General features: G+C 26.8%; 1 protein-coding gene across 3 annotated transcripts; it reads right to left on the bottom strand.

Annotated features, from left to right (window-relative positions):
• Positions 1-1,043: 1,043 nt before the first annotated feature.
• On the bottom strand, positions 1,044-24,063 carry LOC103580017 (uncharacterized). Of its 3 annotated transcripts, none has more exons than XM_014440612.2 (9): positions 23,893-24,063; positions 19,571-19,672; positions 6,846-7,106; positions 4,468-4,648; positions 3,042-3,176; positions 2,732-2,883; positions 1,889-2,261; positions 1,620-1,809; positions 1,044-1,370 (listed from the first exon to the last, which is right to left on the bottom strand). In XM_014440612.2, the coding sequence occupies exons 2-9, from the start codon at positions 19,609-19,611 to the stop codon at positions 1,213-1,215; spliced, it is 1,491 nt and encodes a 496-aa protein (XP_014296098.1). In that variant the 5' UTR covers positions 19,612-19,672; positions 23,893-24,063; the 3' UTR covers positions 1,044-1,212. The 3 variants fall into 3 exon arrangements, with proteins under 3 accessions (XP_014296098.1, XP_014296097.1, XP_014296102.1); XM_014440611.2 differs by lacking the exon at positions 23,893-24,063 and adding an exon at positions 22,864-23,039; XM_014440616.2 differs by lacking the exons at positions 19,571-19,672; positions 23,893-24,063 and adding an exon at positions 12,997-14,028.
• Positions 24,064-24,233: the final 170 nt, after the last annotated feature.

Here is a 24,233-nt window from a genome sequence, read left to right as displayed (position 1 = left end):
AAATTAATGGACACACAAATAAAATTATAAAAACAAAAAATATGAATACAATCAGTAAAAATTATGATTAATTAATAAATTGCTTATTAACTGCGCTGCCATCTCACATGGTTTAAAAAAAAAATTGCAATATTAATTTCCTTCAATTCCACTGAATAGTTAATAGAAAATTATAATTATAATTCGATTGTAGAAAAATAATGAAAGTCGATAGTATCATAAATCCGACATTTTATTTTAAATAAGTAATTAAGAACTTAAATAATGATAAATGTATAAAATATATGATATAAATTAACTATAAGTAAAAAAAATAAACGAATAATAACTACTGTGTATACGCTTCATATAGTTCGAGACTAGATGACATCATTCATTTGAATATTTTATTTTAAAACTAGTAAGAAAAAAAAATATATATAAATTTATTAAAGTCTTTAATTATTGAGTTAATTAAACGTGAGCATTTACCAAAAATATTATAAATTTATTTTTGAAGTGTCAAAGTGTATCTAATATAATAGATTCATAAGTTCTATATATAATATATATAAATATATAAATAAGTAAATAACTTACACGACCACAAAAAAACAAACAATTTACCAAATATTAATTATAAACGGCTGTATTAAATGTAATATATTTAATAAAACAACAAATGTATCATACTTTCATCTTGTTTCCAACTTTAATCAAATTTTACCAGAGAGTAAATCGCTGTTTTTTTAACCCCACTATCAAAAAACAAGTCTAATCTCATAAAAAATTATACGACCTTCTGAAATTAGTAATGCGACATATATAAATATATATGTAATAAATTAACTAATCATGTTTTTTTTTTATTAATATTTCATTTAATTAAATTTTTTTTTTACAAATTAAACAATTTCATTAAATTATTTAAAAAATATTAATTATTCAATCTAAAAAATCATTCACTTATAAATATGAAAAATATCAATTTTTTATCATGATTATCATTATTAAATTTAATAATAATAATAATAATAATAATAATATATGAAATTAATGGAATGCTTTTTTCTACGCATATCGGTATGTATTATATACATAAATGCGACAATTAAATAAATCAACAGTCAACAACAAAAATATAATATTAAGAACTTAATTAATAAATTAATAATAAAGAAAACTGATAAATCAACCCGTATCAAATAATTATTACTGTAATAATACATTTTATCAAATACTTTTAATAGGCTTAAGAACATTTTCAGTAAATTGACCGACGATGTTACCCCGTGGGTAATAGCAGGCCACGACAATGCAAGTACCATCTTTTTTAGCCATTGCAATACCCATTTCTCGAGTACTCTTCCATACTATTTGTGTAAAGTGACCTATAACATAATTATTATTATTAATTATTTAAAATTAAATGAAAAGTTATTCAAAATCTAATTTCTGACCTGTGAAGATCATCAAATTTAAGTAACTAATTATTGAGATAAAAAATATTTTGCTTTTACAAGAGGATTTGAAATTTCTAAAAAAAATCCTCGATAACCCCCAATATATAAAAATTTTTTTGAGGTCAGAAACTAGATAATTTCAAAAACTAATAATTAATTTAAAAAAATACAACTTACATGTGTTTAGAATTTTAGGTTCAATACCAAATTTATGTTCCTTACGTTCCGAGTACCATTTAGCAACAACTTCACGTGCAGACACAATGTTATTAGGATCTGAACACTGAACGGAATATATATTTTCACCATAAGGTGATGATGACTGTGGTATTAATTTATTTGAGTTCAATAATTTATTCGCCCAGGCCTAAAACACAAAATCAGTGTCAATAATTCAAAAGAAAATCTTGAAAAAAAATATTAATTAATAATAATAATTAACTAACCTTGGCAGCAGCGGTCAGCTCATCATTGAGAATCAAATCCGGCGAACGGTGACGTCTTCTGTATTCATTGTGTACAGCCAGAGCGTCTTGCTGCCAAGCACTTTGGTCCAGAGTCCAAGAGCTTATTTTTAATATCGCAGGTAGACGTGACGGCGACGAAGATCTTTCGCTTGGCGGTAAAACATTTTCCATAAAACTGCCGAGAAAATTTCCAGCTGGGTTATAATTACATACGACGTAGACTTCACCGTTACGATTGCGGGCCATCCCTACACCTAATTCGGTACTACTACGCCACACTATTTGGGTAAAATGGCCAGTTTTAAGTGTCGTTGGTTCTCTGTTATACTGATGCTGTGATTCTTCGGCGTACCTGAAATTCCATAAATAATTACACTAAAAAAACACGATCCTAAAGTTAGCAGACAATTATGGGAACCCATACCATGCCAAATTTATATGGACATCTAGTATGATATCCCATGGGAATCTGCAATGTTTCAAAATCCATATAGGAATCCAGCCTAAATTCCTATGTGAATTCCCATATGGTTTTCTATAGGAAGGCAGTATAGATTCCGATAGATTCTCACATCCGATAGATTCCCATGAAAATTTACACCATGGCAAATCCACATGAGAATCTAGTATTATTTTTATGAAGATTTCTCATGGGAATCTGTACCATGTCAAAATAGGAACCCATGGACCCACAGTTTCCTATGTGAAGTTCCTACATGGGAATCCAGATACCCATGGTTTCCTACATGGATTCTTACATAAATCCATAACCGTACAATCTCTCATGGATTTTTATGGTAAATTAATTAATAAATTATTTACCAATCATTAACAGGTTCATCGCCATTGACAATCGTCTTAGGATTTGAACTCCACATACAATAAAGATTTTCCCCGTACTCAATATTTGCACGGTGTTCCAATCTTCCTTTAGTTGCCAATATATTTGCCCAGTCTTGACTTGTTTTACAAAGCTGTCAAACAAATTATTATTATTATTATTATTAATTTGTAAAAAAAAACAACTAAGAAGTAAAGGTATTAATTTAAATTTATGGAAAAATTTTACACGGAAAAAATTAATTTCTTGATTGTTTTATAAATAAATAATGATTAAAAAAAATTTTTTTACCTGTTTATTAAGTCGTAATGCAGGAACTCCATGACGATTACGATAATAGTTGTGTGTTTCCAAACAGAGATTGATAAATTCCTTGTCAGGTCCAAATCTACGCACAGATGGTTTACGCGTGTCAGTCTTTGTTATCTATAACAATATTTATACTAATTAAATTTTTTCTAAATTAATAAGAAAAAAGATCTATTTTTTTTTGTCAGACTCATTGTATGAAAAATGTCTTAATTAACCTACATAACATTTTTTATTACCAATTGATAAATAAATAAATGAACTCACCCGCAGTAATTTCCCATTATATCAGAATTTATCCATTTATTTATTTATTTATTTTTGTTATTTCAAATTAAATGCCAGATTTATTGTATAGTTTTTTGGTATATTTATTAAGATAATATTTGACAATTTTATTACTTGTTTTTGTTAAATGAAAATCATGAAACAAGTGAGTTATGAAAATATTAATTTTCATTTATAATTTAATAAAATATAAAATTTCTGGCCGCAATGTTGATTCAAGAAAACTCTGTTCCCTGATAGCCGCCAAAATCGCAAGTTAACTTAAAGCTACGGCCGCAATCTGATGTCAACTTGACAGCAAAAAGTTGCGGTCAAGTTGACAGCAGATTGTAACTTGAATTCAAATTGACTTCAAAAGTTACTGTCAGATAATGACGTCAAGTTGATTGAAAGTTTGTTGAAATTGACGTCGTTTTCCTGACAAATTATGGTGGCTATTAGGGAAACCTCAATTTTCGGATAAAATAAAAATCTATGCTGGCCATTATAAATTTTCTCAAGAAAATCTTGGCTCGGTTCTGAAAACGTTTGCTTCCAAAATATTTTCCTGAGTCAAGACAACTTTTTTCTGTGTAATAAATAAAGTGTTGCACGTTTTAAGTGCAACATTTGATTTTCATTAGCAAGAAAAATAATCGTGTCTTAAGCCATTAAGTACTTTCTCAAATAGTATCCATAGATTACGCGCACAGTTAATTTTTACCGCAGCTTAATGATAAATTAACATCATAAAACTTAAGAATGAAAAAAATACTCAAAGATTTATTAGCCGATGCGTTAAACAAAAGTGGAGCTTAAATAAAATAACATCCACAGAGCAAGACAACATGTCGTCTCGTTCTCATTCCCTTTGATTTCCTCTTCCTCTCTACTCAACTAAAAACTCAGCACACATTTATATTTTCTCTAATCTCAAATAATACCCGACTTTCCATTAGCTTTTTCTCTCCGCGCATCTCCGAGTTTAATTTAACGCTTTGTTGTACTCCGTAGTCACTCTACATTAGACGGATTCATTTATCCAGTTTGATAACTCAAAAAAAATTAAAAACCATCTCATCATCATCATCTTCATCAATAACTTCTATAAATTCACCAAAAAAATGACTAGATATTTTACCTGCGCTGTAGAGTAACGAGCAGAGTCAGGTGATGCCGATGATGATCTGGCACTACTGCATGACATTCCATCACTACCAAGACTCCCATGGAAACTGCCGTGCAACGAGCCAGATAATGGACCCGGAGATGCTGGAGATCCCGTCAATGGCGACTTAGATCTCACCGAGCCAGCGCGAGATCTAAAAAATAAAATAAATAATCATCAAAATTAACTAACTTTTTTTATTGAAATTTGCTCTATACATTCAGTGCATTTTTAAATGAATCTGCAATGATTAGCTGAAAAAATAAGTAAACATTTAATAAAAAAAAAAAATACTGCAACCAAAGTTATGATTCTGAGCCGTAATTTTATAAGATTATCTAGTCTATGGTCTAAGATACTAATTTATTATTTGTAAAAAATAGATGGAGACAAAGACGAGCGTGATGATGAGTCGATTGTTTGGCGTAAAAAGAGTCAGCTTTAATACAGTGTACCTTTCAATTTGATCGACAAATGCAACCGCCTTCTTTTTGGTCCTGTTTACATTCAGTGATGGCATACTACAAAATTGTATTTACGGTGTACTCAACTGTATTGCTTTGCATAATACAGAACAAACCTACAAACTAATGACATTATTTTTTTTTAACTTTTACGATAGGATACGACTCGACCAAAAAAACTAATTACTCATTATCATTAATAACTGACGTTTAAATTATTACTTTATTTTGAAATTAATGGTTCTTAAATTTGATATTACAGCGAAAATATTGGTTTTATAAAAAAAGTTTTTAAACAAAAGTTGTAGGAAATTTATTTTTATAAAAAAAATGTCTCTTATGATTTTTTTATACGACCAATATTTTCGCCGTAATTCCAAAATTAAGATTCATAATGAATGATTCAAATTTTTGGTAATTATCAAAATCTTAATTTTGAAATTGCGGCTTTCTGATTAGTCCCACGAAAAAATTATAAGAGACATTTTTTTTGTAAAATTAAATTTCGAACAACTTTTGTTTGAAAATTTTTTTTATACGACCAATATTTTCGCCGTAATTCCAAAATTAAGATTCATAATGAAAGATTCAAATTTTTGGTAATTATGAAAATCTTAATTTTGAAATTGCGGCTTTCTGATTAGTTCTACGAAAAAATTATAGGAGACATTTTTTTTGTAAAATTAAATTTAAAACAACTTTTGTTTGAAAATTTTTTTTATACGACCAATATTTTCGCCGTAATTCCAAAATTAAGATTCATAATGAATGATTCAAATTTTTGGTAATTATCAAAATCTTAATTTTGAGATTGCGGCTTTCTGATTAGTCCTACGAAAAAATTATAAGAGACATTTTTTTTGTAAAATTAAATTTAAAACAACTTTTGTTTGAAAATTTTTTTTATACGACCAATATTTTCGCCATAATATCAAAAATTCGACACCATTAATTAATAATTATTAATTGTTATTATTAAATTAAGCTTCAAATTCTGGACCTGTTTACTAATTACTGATTACTACTGTTTACACTAGTGCTAAACTACTCAGTATCTACAGGAAACATTTAAAAAATTTTATTGTGACTGTTTTGATTTGGTCTAAATAAATTTTTGAGTTAATGTCTGTGTGTAGATTCAAAAAGGAAAGTAAACATTTTTTTTAAAGTGTAATGACAGCCGGTGTACGACAAATGTAACGGAGCGTAACAAAACTGAAATTAGCTTCCGTAGTGTCATTAACAAAAATAGTGTTGCCCTTTAAGAAACGGTAAATTATAATTATTTTATTAATCTTTCACCAGGATTAATTTCGAATTTCAAATTTTTCTTTTTTGTACAAAGGAAGCCACGGTTTTTTTTTTCCATTTTAAAATTTCAAATTTTTATTGAAATTCAAATTTGAAAAACTGTAAGTCTGTAAATATCTTCTAAAAACAAAATGTTTTAAGTCTAGTTCAAAATCAAAAATGTGGACTAGGAAAAATTTTCAAATTTTACACAAATGAAAATTACCAAAAAAATACACAAATATTTTAAAAATACAATATGTAGTTACTCCTAGATAATTACACTAATTACTTAAATAATTTTATCGAATTTTTTTCCCATAAAAAATAAAATTAATAATTTTATTACGCAAAAAAAATCACTCAAAAAATTATCAATGAAACGTCACAACATCTGATAAATTTAAAAATAAAATCTCGTCATTCCTCATATCAATAAATTTTTTTTCAAACCGTGGCACTCTCTTGTAAAATAAAAAAATAAAATATCAAATATTGTATAACAAAAAATAAATATTTATTTATTAAAAAAAAAAAAAAAAAAAAAAAACTGTAATTAGACATTACGTACTGGTAATGAGTGATAGTATGTCTTACCTACTCGACTTGGGTGTAACGATATCCCTGGTTTCCGACGTATATTTTCTTTCAGCCCGTCCACCGTTGAATAACTCAACAGTTTCGCGGGTTACAGTCTCAAGAAGAGGTTCACCACCTCTGCGACCTTTGCTAAAGGTCCTCTGGTCAGTCTTCCTTACCATTACGACCCGCGACAATGGCTGATTGAAATCATGGCCGTGCATTGTCGGCGGTATCATCGCCAGCGACTGTGACAGCGGCCCTCCCACCCTCGGGGACCTGGAAAAAAAATTTTAAACTTTTAAACAAAGCAATTAAACACAACTGAGTAAACAATTGATTCATTTTTACCAGTTATTAAAAATATTTCATAAACATAAATTTTAGTTCCATTCCACAAGTCGCGGTATCATTTCCTATATTACGTATTAAATTAAATTCGATGTTACTCAACGTTATATTACAACCATAAATCATTTTATATTTAAATATAAATAACTTTTAAATTATATATATATATATATATATATATATATATATATATATATATATATATATATATATATATATAATTTGATACCGTGGATAATATTTGTTTGTTTAAAAATATGAATAAGACGTTGAGACGAACGTCTTGTCTGCAAGAACAGAGTTAACTGATTGCAGGACTCAACAACGCGGGAGAATGTTCTTCTGGTCGGCGGAGAAGTGGTCAATTAGCCGTTACTCTGTTCGTATATATTTATATAAATATAAATATATATCTATGTTATTACTAAACTTTCATTACATAAAAATACATAATTTATAAACTTTTTTTTACTCAAAAATTTTTTTCAAAGAATAATTTTTAAAAAATTCATTATGACTCAAGTAATTATTTTTTTATGTGAGAAAATTCTTGACATGATTAATGTCTCTGGAGGACAATCTGTGGTCACATAAAGTACGGAATAAGAACATGTGTATATAGATATATATGTGGAGATTAATGCAATGCAATGTAAGGATAGTAACGAGTTCGTGAGCGGCCGAGTGAGTACCGCTATTCCGGTTGACCGGGATCAGTGCTCTGGAACACAAGCTAAGCGGCATCTTCAACACAACTCTTACTACTCTATATCTTTATAAATAAATATATTCATGTTACATATATTGTTATATAAATTTATATTTTGTATAGGATATGAAAAAAGAGGAAGGAAAAAAAATTCAAAAGTGAGAATGAGATTTTAAATAAATATTTTTTAAATTTCTCATTTTATCATATATATATATAAATGTATACATATATATATGAAATGATAAGTGTTTTTTTCAAATGCTCATCACACAAAAACGACTAAATATTTACACAAAATTCGCATCATAAATTTTATCGATTATCGATCATTGTTTTTTTTTTCAAAATTTTCATTTTCAAATGGAGTTTTTCAAAAAAATTATTCAATTATTTTTGCAAAATTTCCCATTAATATAAAGTACATATTTTATATTAATGATAATTTTTTATTACCCCGAGAAGTAGACAGGATCTACTAGTCTATATATATATATATATATATATATAGACACGTGTAAACTCACGTGCTGACACTATCCTACAAACTTCACTAGCCGGTTTTATACGCACGTGCTTACATTAGCTTTCTTGACGTCTATCAGTACGTCCAATTATCCGCGACGTTATTTAACTCACTATCTTACTTATCCTCTATATACCCGTTTTTTTTTTTTTAAACGAATTGAAATGGAGCCTCCAGGTGATTTTGTTACAGTTTGTCGGCGCACAAGATAAATAGAATTTAAATTAATTTTAAAAAATATTTTTTTCAAGAATTCTCTCAATAGCAGCTGCTAACCCATGCGGAGAAATTTAAAAATAAAAAATTTAGCATCTCAGATGATTTTCAAAGCTTCTGGTCAAAACTACATCTGGAAAAAAATTTCTACTCCAATCTCATATCTAACGCAGCCTTTCTACATCCAGATGTTACTTGCTGCTGAAATATCTCCCTATATAATTTTTAAAAAAATGTTTTTTTTTAAGTTTCATGATTCACAAAAAAAATATTAAGTGTAAAAATAATTAAATAATATGATAATTTGTCAATTGTAATTTAAATCCCGAGGACATGAGATCACATTTAATTTAAAAATAAAAAAAGTTTGTAATAACAAAAGTACGTAACAACAATTGAAATAAAAATAAAACAAAATAATGACTGACTGCTCACGTTACGATAATCTCAGCATAGACACAACACATATCGCGGGATAATTATTATGTAAGAAACGATATGTCGGGTGATATGTGACATTGAAGCCTTGGGCCAGTGAACACCGTCTGTCACCAATGTCTGCAATGACTATACATAAGCCAATGCATAAATTACCTCCATAAGTACCCGAAAATTTAAACACAAAATTGTACTTTTGTTCCTCCCGACCTTCAACCAGCTAAAGGTTGCTTAACTTTGTTTTGTATCTTTCCTTTAAAGTGATACTCATTTAAATTTAAATATTTAAAATATCGCAACCTAAATTTTCATACAAACATTAAAATTTCTCTTTAAATTCTACATCTACACGCGAACTAAAATGCAACCTCATTTTCTCATTTCTATAATAATATATTTAAGTAAACGATAAACTTTCTTTAAAACTAAATCATTAATTAATTAATGATTAATAAATATTTATATATTTTTACCTTGACATCAAAAATTTATTATCTTAATAATTTATGACCCGTTTAAAAAAATTATACAAAAAGGCGCGAAACCGTGAGATTCAAAATTTTGAAATCATTTTTTGAACTTTGGAAATATTCAAGAGTGAAAATGAAATAACACCGGTGTGACGGTGTAATTTGACGGTGTTAAAAAAAATTTCACGAATAGAAATTAAAAAAATAAATATTCACAAAGTAAAATATTTTTAACACCAGGAAATTTTTTTAACACCGGTAAAAAATATTAACACCGTTTTCGGTGTTTAAATTTAACACTTACACCACCTTGACTTACTCCGGTTTTTTTTTTACAGTATAAGAACTTTTCAAACAAGATTTGAAAATTAAAAATTTTTCTACTCTGTAATTTCTCAATATTTCAAAAATGATCGACTCAAAGTCCAGAATTATCTCAAATTTTGAAATTCGCTGTCAAATTTTTTTGAACATTTTTGACACATACTTTTTTTTATATAGAAAACCATAAAATATCAATGAGTGTAAATGTAGCAGACATCAGACAAGTTTAAAATGATTAATAAATGTAGTAAATAATTAATAAAATTAAATTTTTAAAAAATGGGCATTTACAAAATTTAAAAATTAATAAGTGCATTTTTTAAAAATATTTTTTTTTTTAATTATTTATAATTTTAAATTCGTCTGATGTCTGCTACATACACTCATAAAATATCAATATGAAATTTTGAAATTTTCACAATTTTTATTAAAATAAACAAAAAAAAAAAAAAATATTGCGTCGGCTAAATAGTCCATGTATCAATAAATAGGACTGATGTAAGTACTTGTATATTGATGATGATTATTCTAATGACCGATAATTATTAACTTATGTAACTAGTTATTGTAAGCGAGAATATAATGATGTGATGGACTAAACAATGTACTTGTATAAATAGTACATTCATAAAACAATATCTTTGAAAAAAAAAAAAAAAAAAATTCAAAAGCTAATAAAGACACGGTTTCTTTTATTTGTTTGCCGTTAAATTATTCATTACATATTATTTATTATTTATCACAATAACAAAAGATATATTTTTCTGACGGGTCTTAGGAAGTCAAAATATATGCAGACAAATATAAATTATTCAAATATTTTTAGACAGGGTTTTAGGTCAAAAGAATTTGTAGTATTGAACCCATGTTCCATTTTAGTTTGAAACCCGGTAAAGGTTCACGTTCTGTCTCTGTCTTCCTGGGCAAGAGGCGAGACTTGAGTTTCTGAGCTGAGATAAAAAAGTCGAGGAGGAGGAGCAGATAATAATGTGTTTTCTGTACTTGTATTTAGACTGACTTGTGTCAAGAACCAGATGAATGGTTGTCTTTTTAAGATCCGATCGTGGGACTAATAATAATTCTCATCATTCAATTCTACTTTAATTATAGACGGTCCTTAAATAATTTTTCGAATTAAAAAAAATTTGTATAAAAAAAAAAAAAAGTATTAAAAGAACTGAAAAAATGACTTTTGAACTCGTTATCAGTTAATCTACTGTCAATATTATATTTTTCATAGCAATTCCCAGAATTTCTTATTTTTGTGTACAATATCAAGAAAAATGTTTTGTTATTTCAGTTGTGTTTTTAAATAATTACATAACTGAAAAAATACACATTAATAACAATCAAGACATTCAGACAAATAAAAATTTTTAAAAATTCAAACTGCGGATAAAAATTAATGCGCATGATTTTACCCCTTTTGGATCTATTTACGCATTTTTTAATACCGGTATGAATATATAAATATATGTACAAGTATTCCGATGGTTTTATCGACCATAGAGGTCATACAGGCGCAATATTAACCTGAAGTGAATGCTCACACTTTTAATTCTACAATAAAGTAGAAAAACTGTAGGCCAAGTTCAAGGTTTCTACGCCATTAATTATTACATAATATTGTAACCACTTTTTATTAAAATTTCAACAATTATCCTTCTAAACAATACAACTTTATTTTCCTACACATATATATATATATATATTTTTTTTTTTTCAAACTTCTACACGGAAAAATTATTCTCGTTTGAAATTCTAGTGTCGTAGTAAAGCCGGACCATCTTGGCCACCTTATGGAAATTTAAATAAACCCATAAGAAAATTACTAGACAGAAAAATAATTTTTTGGAGTAAAGAAAATTTTTTATTCTGAATTTACAGAAAAAAAAAGAATTTTCTTCATGACTTTGAAGTTAGCAGACAAATAAAAATTTTCAAATTTTTTTTCAACACATTGTTTACAAGAAAAAAAAAAATTCGAAAAAATGCACATGTAGAAAATTAAAAAAACTACAAGTGCATTTTTTCGAAATTTTTTTTTTGTATCATTTATCGTTTTTAAAAAAATCAAAAAATTGTTACACGTCGGCTAACCAGTATCATATTTTCTCCGGGTATTTGCCAAAATTATAATAAGAACTGTCATCTTATAAAAGAATAATTGCGAAAAGTAATTATTTGATCACTCAGCTATGAATTTAAATAAATATAGCCATGTCGTCATACCCATCGCCCGTATCGATCTCCAGATGCGCGTACATGCACGCGGTAATGTTAATCCATATTGTAAATTTTATCATTACGAAATACAAATAGATTGTGCAATAAATATATCGAATGTGTCAACTCGGAAATTTTAGCCTCACGAGAATCAAATATTTGTCAACGATAACCATCGATTCAAAATTTATAAATTATTATACTCATACATATAATATATATACATTGAATAATGTCCAACAATATATTCTTATGACCCGATAATTTTTTATCGCCACTTCAAGTCACATAAATTATCTAATAAATAATAGAAAATATATATATCACCCATACATCACTTTAATTATCAATTACTAATCACATAAATTACCAATCATTAACAACTTGATCCCAACAATAATTATAATTCTTTCTTATAAATATTTATTACCAGTGTGAATGTAGCAGACATCAAACAAAATTTAAATTATAAATAATTAAAAAAAAAATATTTATTAAAAATGCACTTATTAATTTTTAAATTTTGTAAATGTGCAATTTTTCCAAAATTTTATTTTATTAATTTTTTACTATATTTATTAATAATTTTAAATTTGTCTATCTGCAACCTTCACACTTATTGAATGTAGCAGACATCAGACAAAATTAAAATTATAAATAATTAAAAAAATAATATTTTAAAAAAATGCACTTATTAATTTTAAAATTTTCTACATGTGCATTTTTTTTAAATTTAAATTTAATAATTATTTACTACATTTATTAATAATTGTAAATTTGTCTGCTACATTCACACTCATATCTTTTTCTAATCTCTGATCGAATAAAATATTTTTAAATTTAAATTTAAATTAATATTTTTTTTTTTTTAAATTAAATTAATTAAAATATAATTAATTGACAATTTACCTCACGGAGTAGGACCTTCCTGGTTTGGAGGTCATCGCACCGTGACGATGCAGTCCCGACTTAAATCGATTATCTTTCGCCTGTGACGTCTTCTATTTCGTGTTTAATAAAATTGTAGCGCAATATCGGATATACATACATATATATCACCGGTACAATAGACCGATACCGGACTTGACCACAACACGTGTACAATAACGTGTACTTACTCTATAGTATCTTTTGCATAAAAAATATTACATCAAACACGTGTTAGTTTATTTTTTAAATAATATTCCAGTCGCTCCAATTTTGAAAGCAAAACTGATACCTTTATCACTTCCGTCAGCTCAAAAACTCCTCACTGGATAGTTTTAAATGAAATTTAAAAATTTAAAACTACTTTAACATTGATCTTGTAGACTTAATACTGTACTGACTACCATAAAGGGGTAAATTGAACCGAAGACACTAAACCCCGACAACTCACGGTCAAGCCATTGGTGTCCAGCCTCAAGATCGAGGTCGAGACATAAAACACTAACATCTTTAGCATCACTTATTTCATTAGTTAATTACCAATGACAATTAATAATCGAAGTCACATTTAAATCATTAACAATTTTTTTTTTATTTTCAACGATAAATTTAAATTTTTCGCTTCCTTTGTGATTACAAGTGTGTTAGGAATATTAATTAACACATTAACATTTTTTAAAATTTTTAAAACAGCACAAATATGTTTTGATATATTAATATATGACTTAGACTTTACACTATAATAATAATAAAAAAAAATTTTAAGACGACACTAAAAACACTTTAATTTATTCCACTACGCAAAATGATTAATTAATTAGATTTGAAATTTAATTGGTGATTTATATGAGGTATTGATAAATTATAAAAGTTTAATGAATATATGTATATATAAAGATATTTATAAATGATTGTGGTAATATAAATGAATGGTTCACAAAAATGTTGACGTTATTCCAGCAATCGTTGATAGAGGAATGGAGTGTAGACGTGAGAGTCGAGGCGCAAGTGGTGAGTCTGCGATTCTCGCGAGTGGGAGTACGAGCTTCGATCGAACATTCTGAGGGTGGGTCGCTGGGAGATGGGGAGAAGGGAGAAGGGAGACGGATATAGAAGAAAGGGGGAGAATACTGTCAGGGTTTTACATTGGGGATGCAGGATGATGATGCATTCGATTACCAGGGTGCAGTTTTTTTTTTTTTTTTTTTGAAATTACTGACAGATTTTGTCGATATTTTTATTTAAATTAATGGTTTTTTTTTTTTAATTTATATTGGCATTAATTACTCTAAGTAATTACGGAAATTTTTATAAATTTACTTTCTAAAAATTTGAATTTTAAAAATTTCTTAATCAAGTGCAATTTTTAATTAAAATTTATTTTTTTTTACTAGTGATCATATTTTATTTAATTAGAAAAAATTTCATTAATACTAAAGTTTTAATGATCATGAAGATAGCAGACAGTTTACAATTAAAAAATTTTTTTTTTCGACAATTTAAATAAAAAAAATAAAAAATGAAAAAAATGCACGTGTAGAAAATTTAAAAAACTACAGGTGCAATTTTTTGAAATATTTTTTTTTTTAATAATTTTTCATTTTTCAATAATTCAAAAATTATATGTCGGCTAACCAGTATCATAGGTTTTAATTGGAATTTAATTAAAAAAAAAAATATGAAAATATAATTTTTGATAAATAAAAGATTTAATTAGTTTGAATATTTATACGAGCATTTTATGAGAATAAATAAATTTGAAATTAAATTATAATTTAAATTTCATGGAATTTTACTTTTAAAAATACTGATAAAATTTATGGATGGTTTTTTAAATTTGAATATTATTTTAAATAAATTTTTCAGAACATTCTTTTAAAGGGTAACGGCTGGTTATTTTAGAAATAGTTCAGAAATAAGAAAAAAATATTGAGTAAAAATGAGAGTAAAATATTTAATTGATATTAAAATAATGACAAGGTTGTTGAGATAAAATATATGTGATACATTAAAATAACGTGTTATATTATCTATCACATGTACTTAATATTCTTCCTTACACCAAGGTAACTTATTTGAATTCTCAAAGGCTTATCGCGTTGTTAAAGGTTGTGTAAGCCTACTGCCTTTACTTGTTATTTATTTAACAAACAAATTGAGCTACAAGAGTTTAAATCATCTCATGAAATCGAAAGCCGTCATATTCAAGTTCAAGACGGAAATCCCAATTTTTATGGGAGTTCCTCATTAATTTGTACTCGGATTTATTGCAGATAAAAATAATTAACATTAGCATTAAATTAAAGCCTGTGATTAATAGATTTATATATATATATATATATATATATATATATATATATGTTTTTTGTTAAATTTTTAATTATTTAATTGATTAAAAATTAAATGAAAACTCAAAAGTATATTTCAGATTTTGAAAACTTAATTAGAAAATTTTTAAAAAATTCAAGATTTACGCGCCGTTAATATTTTTGATGAAAATTGGGTCTGATGCTTCAATTTTTAAAAAATTATGAATATATAAAAATTTGAAAATTTTCAAATTTTATTTTGAGTTTAATTCTAAAGTAATAATTTTTGACTTATAAATAAAAAAATATTTTTTGAAGATTTATGTGATAATTTTTATTCTGATATTGATATTGTTTTTTTTTTAAATTCTGAGACCACCTTATAGACACAAATGATCCACGAACCGGACTAATTGCATCTGGGATACAAGACTAGAGCGAAGGGAGAAAAATAAGCTGAGGAATGATGAAGAAATACAAATAATTAAATAAAGTACGTGCATTCCTCACGAGTTCCAGACGCATAAATCCCTCACCAAGAGGATGACATACCTATCCGACGTGGTGATAAATATAAACTCGCTCAAAATATGTCATACGGCATTTCACGTACAAAATTTCAGTACTTCCGGCATTCTTTTAAATATTTATAAATATTTACTATTAAACTTCTATTCTTCATACATTTTACGTTACGGTTTGTTATTTTGGAGATGAAGAAAAATATAAAATACAAAATACATTAAACATTACGATAAACATGTGTATTATGTCACTGAGAAGTTCACTCAAGACTTCCGCCGAGTGCTTCCGGCCATCGTGACACGAGAATACACTTTCTCTGCGTTATACATATTGGAATAGAGGTATAAGCATAGGCAGTCATACGAATAGTGACTTATACTTAGTAAAGAATAAACAAGTATACAGTACACCTGTGAACTAGTTGGTCGACCTGTCGAGTGTAAAACGGTGCCACCGTGCCGATACTTTAAAATTCTAGTCATGATGACGCCTTCTGCTCTCGCCGTATATATATATATATATATATATATATGTAATAAAAATGTCTGTTCAGTTTAATGTGTATCTAACAGGTTAATCGATGCACCAGATCCAGTTTGAGACGAAAATATTTTCTTATTTTTCTCCCATTGAAAATAATCTATTCAAACATATATTTAAATGTCTTTAATATAAATAATAATAATAACAAATAAATATGATAATATAAAAAAATTCCTAAATAAAAAATATTGCACACCTTCATTGGGGTGTGCATTAAATTTAAAAAAAAACTAAAATGGAATTAATTTGTGAAACTAAAAATTAAAAATGAAATAATTTAAATAAAGTAACACTTTTTAACCATAATTTCTAAGGATAATTAATTAATTATTTACTATAAGATAAATAGTATAATTAAATAGTAATTAAAAAGTGTCTAATAACAATTACTCTAGAAAATAAAAAAAATAATTTATTTAAATAGAAGAAAGTTTTAAATAGTAAAAATGAGTTTAAATAATAATTATGATACAAATAGGATCTTATTGCATATACATATTAAGTGTTAAATACGTTGAGAGAATAATTTACGTACGAATAAATTTTCTTTCAACACTATCATCTGTGCACACTTTTATGCATCCATCCTTTCTCTCTCAACATATTTACTAAGTACACAGCACATATAACAACATAACATTCCTATTTCGTTATTTATGTTCACCGAGCTTCCATACACTCAAACCGCGATTTAACGTGATGGAGACGAGGTACACAATATATGATGCTGTTAAAGGTTCCCAGCTGATATTACAAAAGGTTAATCATTTTCATTTATTCTTTTTTTATTTTATTTACCACCGGGCCCGAACTAAACGTTTTCACATAACGAACGCACTCGAACATAAATTATGTGTGATCAATTATCGTTCTATGGTTTTATCCGTTTATAGACACTTCGTAGTTTACTATTTAAATGTAACTGTTGGAATTACGTAAACAGTTAAAATTATTATACCGATAGAAGAGTTACTTTCAAAAAATAACAACAGATTAAAATAATAATAATAATGATTTATCATTTTCTCACTCGATCGGTTACTTTATGATTGAAGTCTGTGGGTGCGGTCACAAGACTATTTGATAGGTCATGCCTATCCTTTAATCATTTTCTTCCCTATTGTTATTTTATTATAAATCGATTTGCTTTATAATTTTTTCAATTCAATTCAATTTTCATTTAATTTTTTTTTTTTTTTTTTTTTTTTTTATATCTTATTTTGAATAGATTTATAATTTTATGGGTGAAGACAATTAATTCAATTATTATTAAACGATAAAATTTATCTGGTATTTTAGACTTTTTTTAAAACAGAAATATAAAATAATTTGGCGGATAAGGAAAATTATGAGAAATTTTTTTCTAGTGGCCTATTTTGCCCATCTCGTAATTTTTTAAAATAAGTATTTATTATCAAAGTACTTATTGTTAATGGTTAACAATTATTTTATAATAAACATCTTTATCTATTTTCGAAACAATGAGGTAATAGAAAAACTTTAACAATAATCAAATGTCTTTATATTCAACTACAATTTTTTATCCAAAGTAATTTTATTATTAAAAAAAATTGTATAATATTATGTCTCTCCCTTGAGATGTACCGACTCCGACTTAGAATGAGGTACATTTTTTCCCATGTCCATAAAACGGACACAAATTACAGTCACGCGGTTTTAATATTTTAATTTTAAAAGTAAAATATTTATTATTTTATAGTCGCAAGAAAATTTTCTACGTTACGGTCATCTGGTTTTCCAATCACCAAAAAATTGACGTATCCTTTTTGCGCTTACTACAAATTTATGTAAACATACAGAAAGAAAATAAAAAATCTGAAGTCAAGAACACATTTTTCAAAATAAACGTTTTCGGAAACCGAGTCAAAAATTTTGAACCAGAATTTTTGTCTAGAGATTTCTACTTTATCCAAGAAAATTGAAGTTTTCAAAAAAAATTTCTCAAATTAAAAATTTTTACCTCCAGTGTAAAACATATAGAAAAAATTTCTATTAAAAAATTATAGAATTAAAATATTTGAAACCAAAAAATGAAGTTTGATCTTAAAAAGCTTCTTTGCCGTTTTGTTACGGTGATGGTGAAGACAATAAAGAATACAGCAGTAGAGAAAGTACATGAAGGCTAATCCGAAGACTGAGTATCCAAGAATCACTGAAGCGTTTACTCTGTACATATAATAAATATATAGATATTTCTATATATATATAGATCAAGAGGTTCAATTTATCGGTCCATTCAATCGTACGCGTGACTTAAATCTCTTCTTAGCTCAATACTATTTAACTTACTACAGGTAGACTATAATCTCAACTTTTATTTACTGCTACCTTTTTACTCACTATTACACGATTATTTATTTTTTATTTTTATTTGTACAAAACTGCAACTCAGTCAACGTCAGGTGGTTGGCGATCAGAGTAGAGCAGAGTAGACTACTTCAGTCTTTCTGTTACGGTTGGACGAGATTGACCGTGATACTTGTACCAATCGATTGATCGCTTATCGACATTAGGTGATTTGCAGAAATCGATACCGGAAATGATTTAAAAAATAAAATAAAATACAACCCGATAGAATGTGAGTGAGTAAAAAAGACACGAAAATTTGATTTTATTCAATTCCATTGAGCCCAACGGGTAATGAAAATTTATTATGATTATCGACCATAAATATTTTTTTAAATAAAATAATTTATGGTGTTTTTTGCATAGAAAAAGGGTAGAATGTGGACGGAAGCGATTTGCTATCGATAAGTGGAATGAAAAAATAAAAAAAATGAGAGATAATTTCGAATAGAACCTGGTTTGAGGACTCAATCTCAAGAATTAGCCGTAAGAAAGTAGTTTTACTTGAGATAAATAGATGTAATGCCGGACAAAAGTAAACAAACAGGCTTTTGAAAAGGAGGAAAGTTATTATTATTTTTTTTTATGCGTATTTACACACGTCACTAAACATGAGAAAGTGCTCGAAATTACTTTTTATTTTGTCTTAGGTTATAATTAATTTTTAATCGTCGCCATAAACTTTTTTTAGCACAGCCATTAGTTCAAATTGTTCTTTTTTTTTTTTTTTAATAACCAGCCGTCAAAATAATTACACTTTATTTATATTAGTTAATAATTAATTGCATATTAATAATTAATAAATTACTCACTCATTGAGATCAAGATTATTTAACTCAGCTGTTACGTCCATTAAATTTTCAACTGAATGACTGGAATAAGTCGATCTTGAATGCTCGATTTTTTTACTTGATCTGAAAATAAATTCATATTATTTAAATTAAGCCCTCATTATTTATTATATATTTAAGGCGGATCGCTAGTGTAACTGCCGGAAAAAAAGATGATTTTTGGGAATTTTTTCATAAGAAACTGGAATAATGCTAGTATGTATAAAAGTAGAGAAAGAAGATGTCTCTAGGATTTGTCTAGGATTTGTCTAGGATTTTCAGAGACATAAATTTTTCTAAGTTTTCTCTAGGATTTCTCTAAGTTTTCTCTAGGATTTCTCTAGGATTTGTCTAGGATTTGTCTAGGATTTGTCTAGGATTTTTAGAGACATAAATTTTTCTAAGTTTTCTCTAGGATTTCTCTAGGATTTGTCTAGGATTTGTCTAGGATTTTCAGAGACATAAATTTTTCTAAGTTTTCTCTAGGATTTCTCTAGGATTTGTCTAGGATTTGTCTAGGATTTTCAGAGACATAAATTTTTCTAAGTTTTCTCTAGGATTTCTCTAGGATTTGTCTAGGATTTTTAGAGACATAAATTTTTCTAAGTTTTCTCTAGGATTTCTCTAGGATTTGTCTAGGATTTTTAGAGACATAAATTTTTCTAAGTTTTCTCTAGGATTTCTCTAGGATTTGTCTAGGATTTGTCTAGAATTTTCAGAGACATAAATTTTTCCAAGTTTTCTCTAGGATTTCTCTAGGATTTGTCTAGGATTTGTCTAGAATTTTCAGAGACATAAATTTTTCTAAGTTTTCTCTAGGATTTCTCTAGGATTTGTCTAGGATTTGTCTAGAATTTTCAGAGACATAAATTTTTCCAAGTTTTCTCTAGGATTTCTCTAGGATTTGTCTAGGATTCTCAGTGAAATGAATTTTTCTAAGTTTTCTCTAGGATTTCTCTAGCATTTGTCTAGAATTTTCAGAGACATAAATTTTTCTAAGTTTTCTCTAGGATTTGTCTAGGATTTCTCTAGGATTTCTTTAGGATATTTAGAGAAAACTTCTATAATGCTGGCCGATAAAAGTAAAGGATCTCAAAACGTCGAGATCTGATGAAAACTCGATTTTCGAAAATCGGGATGAAACCAATAATATCCTAAAATTTCGAAAATTTACAATTTTCTTAGCGGGAATTTCAAAATAAGAGCAGACTCATAAAATTTCATGCTTGAAATTTCAATTTTTTTTTCTACCAACGTAAATTTACCTTCACTAATTTCAATTTAATTAATAAATTACACACTCATTTAAATGTGTCTAATTTCAGTGAAAATAATTTTCAAGGCGTCAGTAAAAAAACATTGCAAAGAAAAAAACCAGCACAAAATTACTGATTATTTTTTACAAAATTGTTTAAACATTGCGCTTAAAACTAGTGCATACATACATAGATATCATAAAGTATGCATGGGAGTGTGAGCATAATAAAGTAGTTAGTGACCCTTTATGATAAAAAAAAGTTAGGCGGTATGTAGTGTAGTGTAATGTGTAATATGTAATATGCAATATGTAGAATAGAGCAAACGTAGAGTAGTTAAAGTACGACCTTGTACGATATATTAAAACAATAACGTCATAATTTAAACAACGTTTAGTTGTCTTAAGAAATTAATGTCAAGTTGTAATTCACGCGACGTAAAATAATTCCTTTGTAAATTAACTGAGAAATTGCTGGAAAGATATGGGTCTACTCGAATCGCTAAGTAGGAGTAAATCTAAGAAATATAACGACAAATATGAGAAAAAAGACTAAGTATAATAATAATAACAAGGAGACATTTTATTCAGAATCGTTTACTTTGCAGACACAACAAGACATCAACAGTCTGGATACTTGTCCAAGTTCATTGCACTTTCGTCATTGCTATAATGTATTTAATTAATTTAATTACCTATTATATTAACTCAGCAAATTATTACATTAAAAGAGATTTTTTTTTTCAAATTTACTTTTGTTAAATTATTCAATTTATTTTTTTTATGCGCAGAAAACAATCATTTTTTGACGCAAAAAAAATTTTTCATTACGAAATGGACGAAAAAATTTCTAAGTAAAAATTTTCACATGGGAAAAATTTTTTAGTTTGTTCTTTACAAAAATTATTTCAGGTAATTATCACTGAGTAATTAAAGTACAGATTAATTATATAAATATCTATGAGTCATTACTCAAAACAACTGTAATTAAATTTTAAAAAAAAGAAAAATGGCGGCAGGTTTTATTTATTATTATCAAGTATCGCATAAGCTGATAAAAGTACACTAAGTACTGAGTAAATGGGTGGAATTATAATTAAAGTAATAAAAATTATTATACAAATAAAAAGTGTAATGAATGCGTGAGAATAAACAAATGCATTAGGGTTTGAGTTAAAACTTTAAAACTTTTGTTTTGTTATTACTGACGAAACCGATAAATGTAATTACATCGGTACCAAGCACGTACGATAGTGCAAGTAATTTAACGACTTTGACTTTACGGGAGACAATAAGCTAATTGTTATGTTATGTTTAGGATTATTTTTATCATGATTGTAAATTATATATTTTCTTACTTTATCTAGTCACAGATACTAAAGACCTAAGACAACTTTTGTATATATATGAATATGCGTATAGTAGTATTAATTATAATTACGTATTGCACATGATAAATTTTTATATTTGATAACATTCATTCATAATTTTAAATATATATGATCATTAAATATTTAAATTTTACAGTGAACTGCATTCATTATATTATAGATATATCTATATATTATATGGGGCATTCCACGCCAAATCGGACGGTTTCAAAAATTGTTGTTTTCGATGTTCTTAATTTTTGAGTACTTTTCAAAAGAGGCTTTCTGGTAAATTTTGAGATTTTTTTTATTAATGGTTCAAAAATATTGAATTTTTAAAAAAACTGCTCTTTTTATGATTTTTGGATCATAACGGTTAAAATCCAATATTTTTTTTTTCAAAATTTTTGTTTTTAGATGGCGTTTACAGAAAAAAATACAAAACAAATATTTAAAGTGTTTTTAATCGAGATTTTTGAATTTTAAGTTTTCAATCGGGTTTTTAAAACTGTGTCGATCTTTAGATTTTTTCAAAGATTTTCTTAAATGATCTATTTTAGATGATTTTAAAATTTTGTAATTTATTACTAATTATTAAATGATTTTAATTTATTTTTAAAAATTTATTTAGTAATAAAAAGGAAACTTACTCTTGATCTGACATTTCAATTTTTGATATTTTTTAAAAAATGAACAAAATAAGAAGTAAAATTTAGTGACCGTAATATTTAAAGTATAAAAAAACCATAAATCTATTTTATAATTTCTAGCGCACTAGTGCAAAGTATGATGACGACTAGAATTGTCAACGTTTACTGAAGAAATTACTCGTAATTTTTATCTACCAGGCACTTGTTGATTGGACAATAGACAATTGCTACGTGCACAAATGCTTCGTGATACTTATTCCACTTTACAAAAATTATTATAAATAAAACTCTAATAGATATTAGACGTCAGTTACTATTTCCGGTCAGAACTGATATCAGTATTTTTTTAATCAATATATAGATAAGTCATAAATATAACAGCAGTAAAATAAAAAATCTGAGATTTATATATTTTGAATTTTTAAAATTTTCGCGCTCTTAATTTTTGAACTTCAATAAGATGGAATTCAAAAAATTAAATTGCTAATTTGAAATAAATTACAAATTATTTTAGGTAATTAGTGAAGAAAAAAAAAATAATTACCTTTAATGAGCTCTTAATTACTTTTTTGTCTATAATTATAAATATATAATTTATTGATATAAAAAAAAATAAGTCAAGGTTTAATAAATATGTGGAAATAATAAATTATATAATGATAATAAATAAATAATAAAAAATTTATTAAACTATTTTTGACGTCAACAAGACGATAAAAATATTTTTGTTATCAGTCATTTTTAAATGCGTGATAAAAAAAAAATATTTGTCATAATAATAATAGTAATTGTCATGATAACAATAGACTTGTATTAAATTGTTTAAATAGTGATTCGTTAAATTAGAAATAACTTGAGCTAATAAACTGACATTGATAAGATTAATTCCGATAAGATTCAGTTCAGATCAAATCGAGGGCTTGATTAAATTCAATTGTATTTTTAAATCTCGAATGTTTGTTTTATTGACTTTTAGTTAAAATTTGTTGATTAAAAAAAGCTATTGAATAAATTTAATTGTTTACTCACCATTGTAATCAGCAGATGTCAAAATTATGTTTGATTTACGCCGATAAACTATTAATCGCAGTATCAATACGTTGATGACAGGCTCTGGTGTTTTTATATTTTTTTTTTTACTGATAAGAATATTTTGTTTACATACTACTTCAATCACTCCACGTTCTATTGCTATGATGCTAAACGCTGTGAAATATCGGACAGGAAATAAATAAAAAGTACTTCCGTTACTCAGTCGGTATACTATTTTTTTTGGCGGGAAATGCGTATTTTTAAAAACGCGGGAAATTTAAAAGTTTATAATTTCTTTACTGGATAATTTTAAAAGACCGAATTATGATCAATTTTTA

The sequence above is a fragment of the Microplitis demolitor genome, chromosome 1 (genome assembly GCF_026212275.2).
Source record: "Microplitis demolitor isolate Queensland-Clemson2020A chromosome 1, iyMicDemo2.1a, whole genome shotgun sequence".
NCBI lineage: Eukaryota > Metazoa > Arthropoda > Insecta > Hymenoptera > Braconidae > Microplitis > Microplitis demolitor.
The sequence above is the reverse complement of the archived record's forward strand: the minus strand, read 5'-3'. Positions and strand labels throughout refer to the sequence as shown.

What these genes read in the sequence shown, in the direction of transcription:
- LOC103580017 (XM_014440611.2), bottom strand. An exon ending in CATTACGACTTAATAAACAG is followed by an intron (nt 2,884 to 3,041) that starts GTAAAAAAATTT and finishes TTTGTTTGACAG; the next exon opens with CTTTGTAAAACAAGTCAAGA. An exon ending in GATGAACCTGTTAATGATTG is followed by an intron (nt 2,262 to 2,731) that starts GTAAATAATTTA and finishes ATGGAATTTCAG; the next exon opens with GTACGCCGAAGAATCACAGC.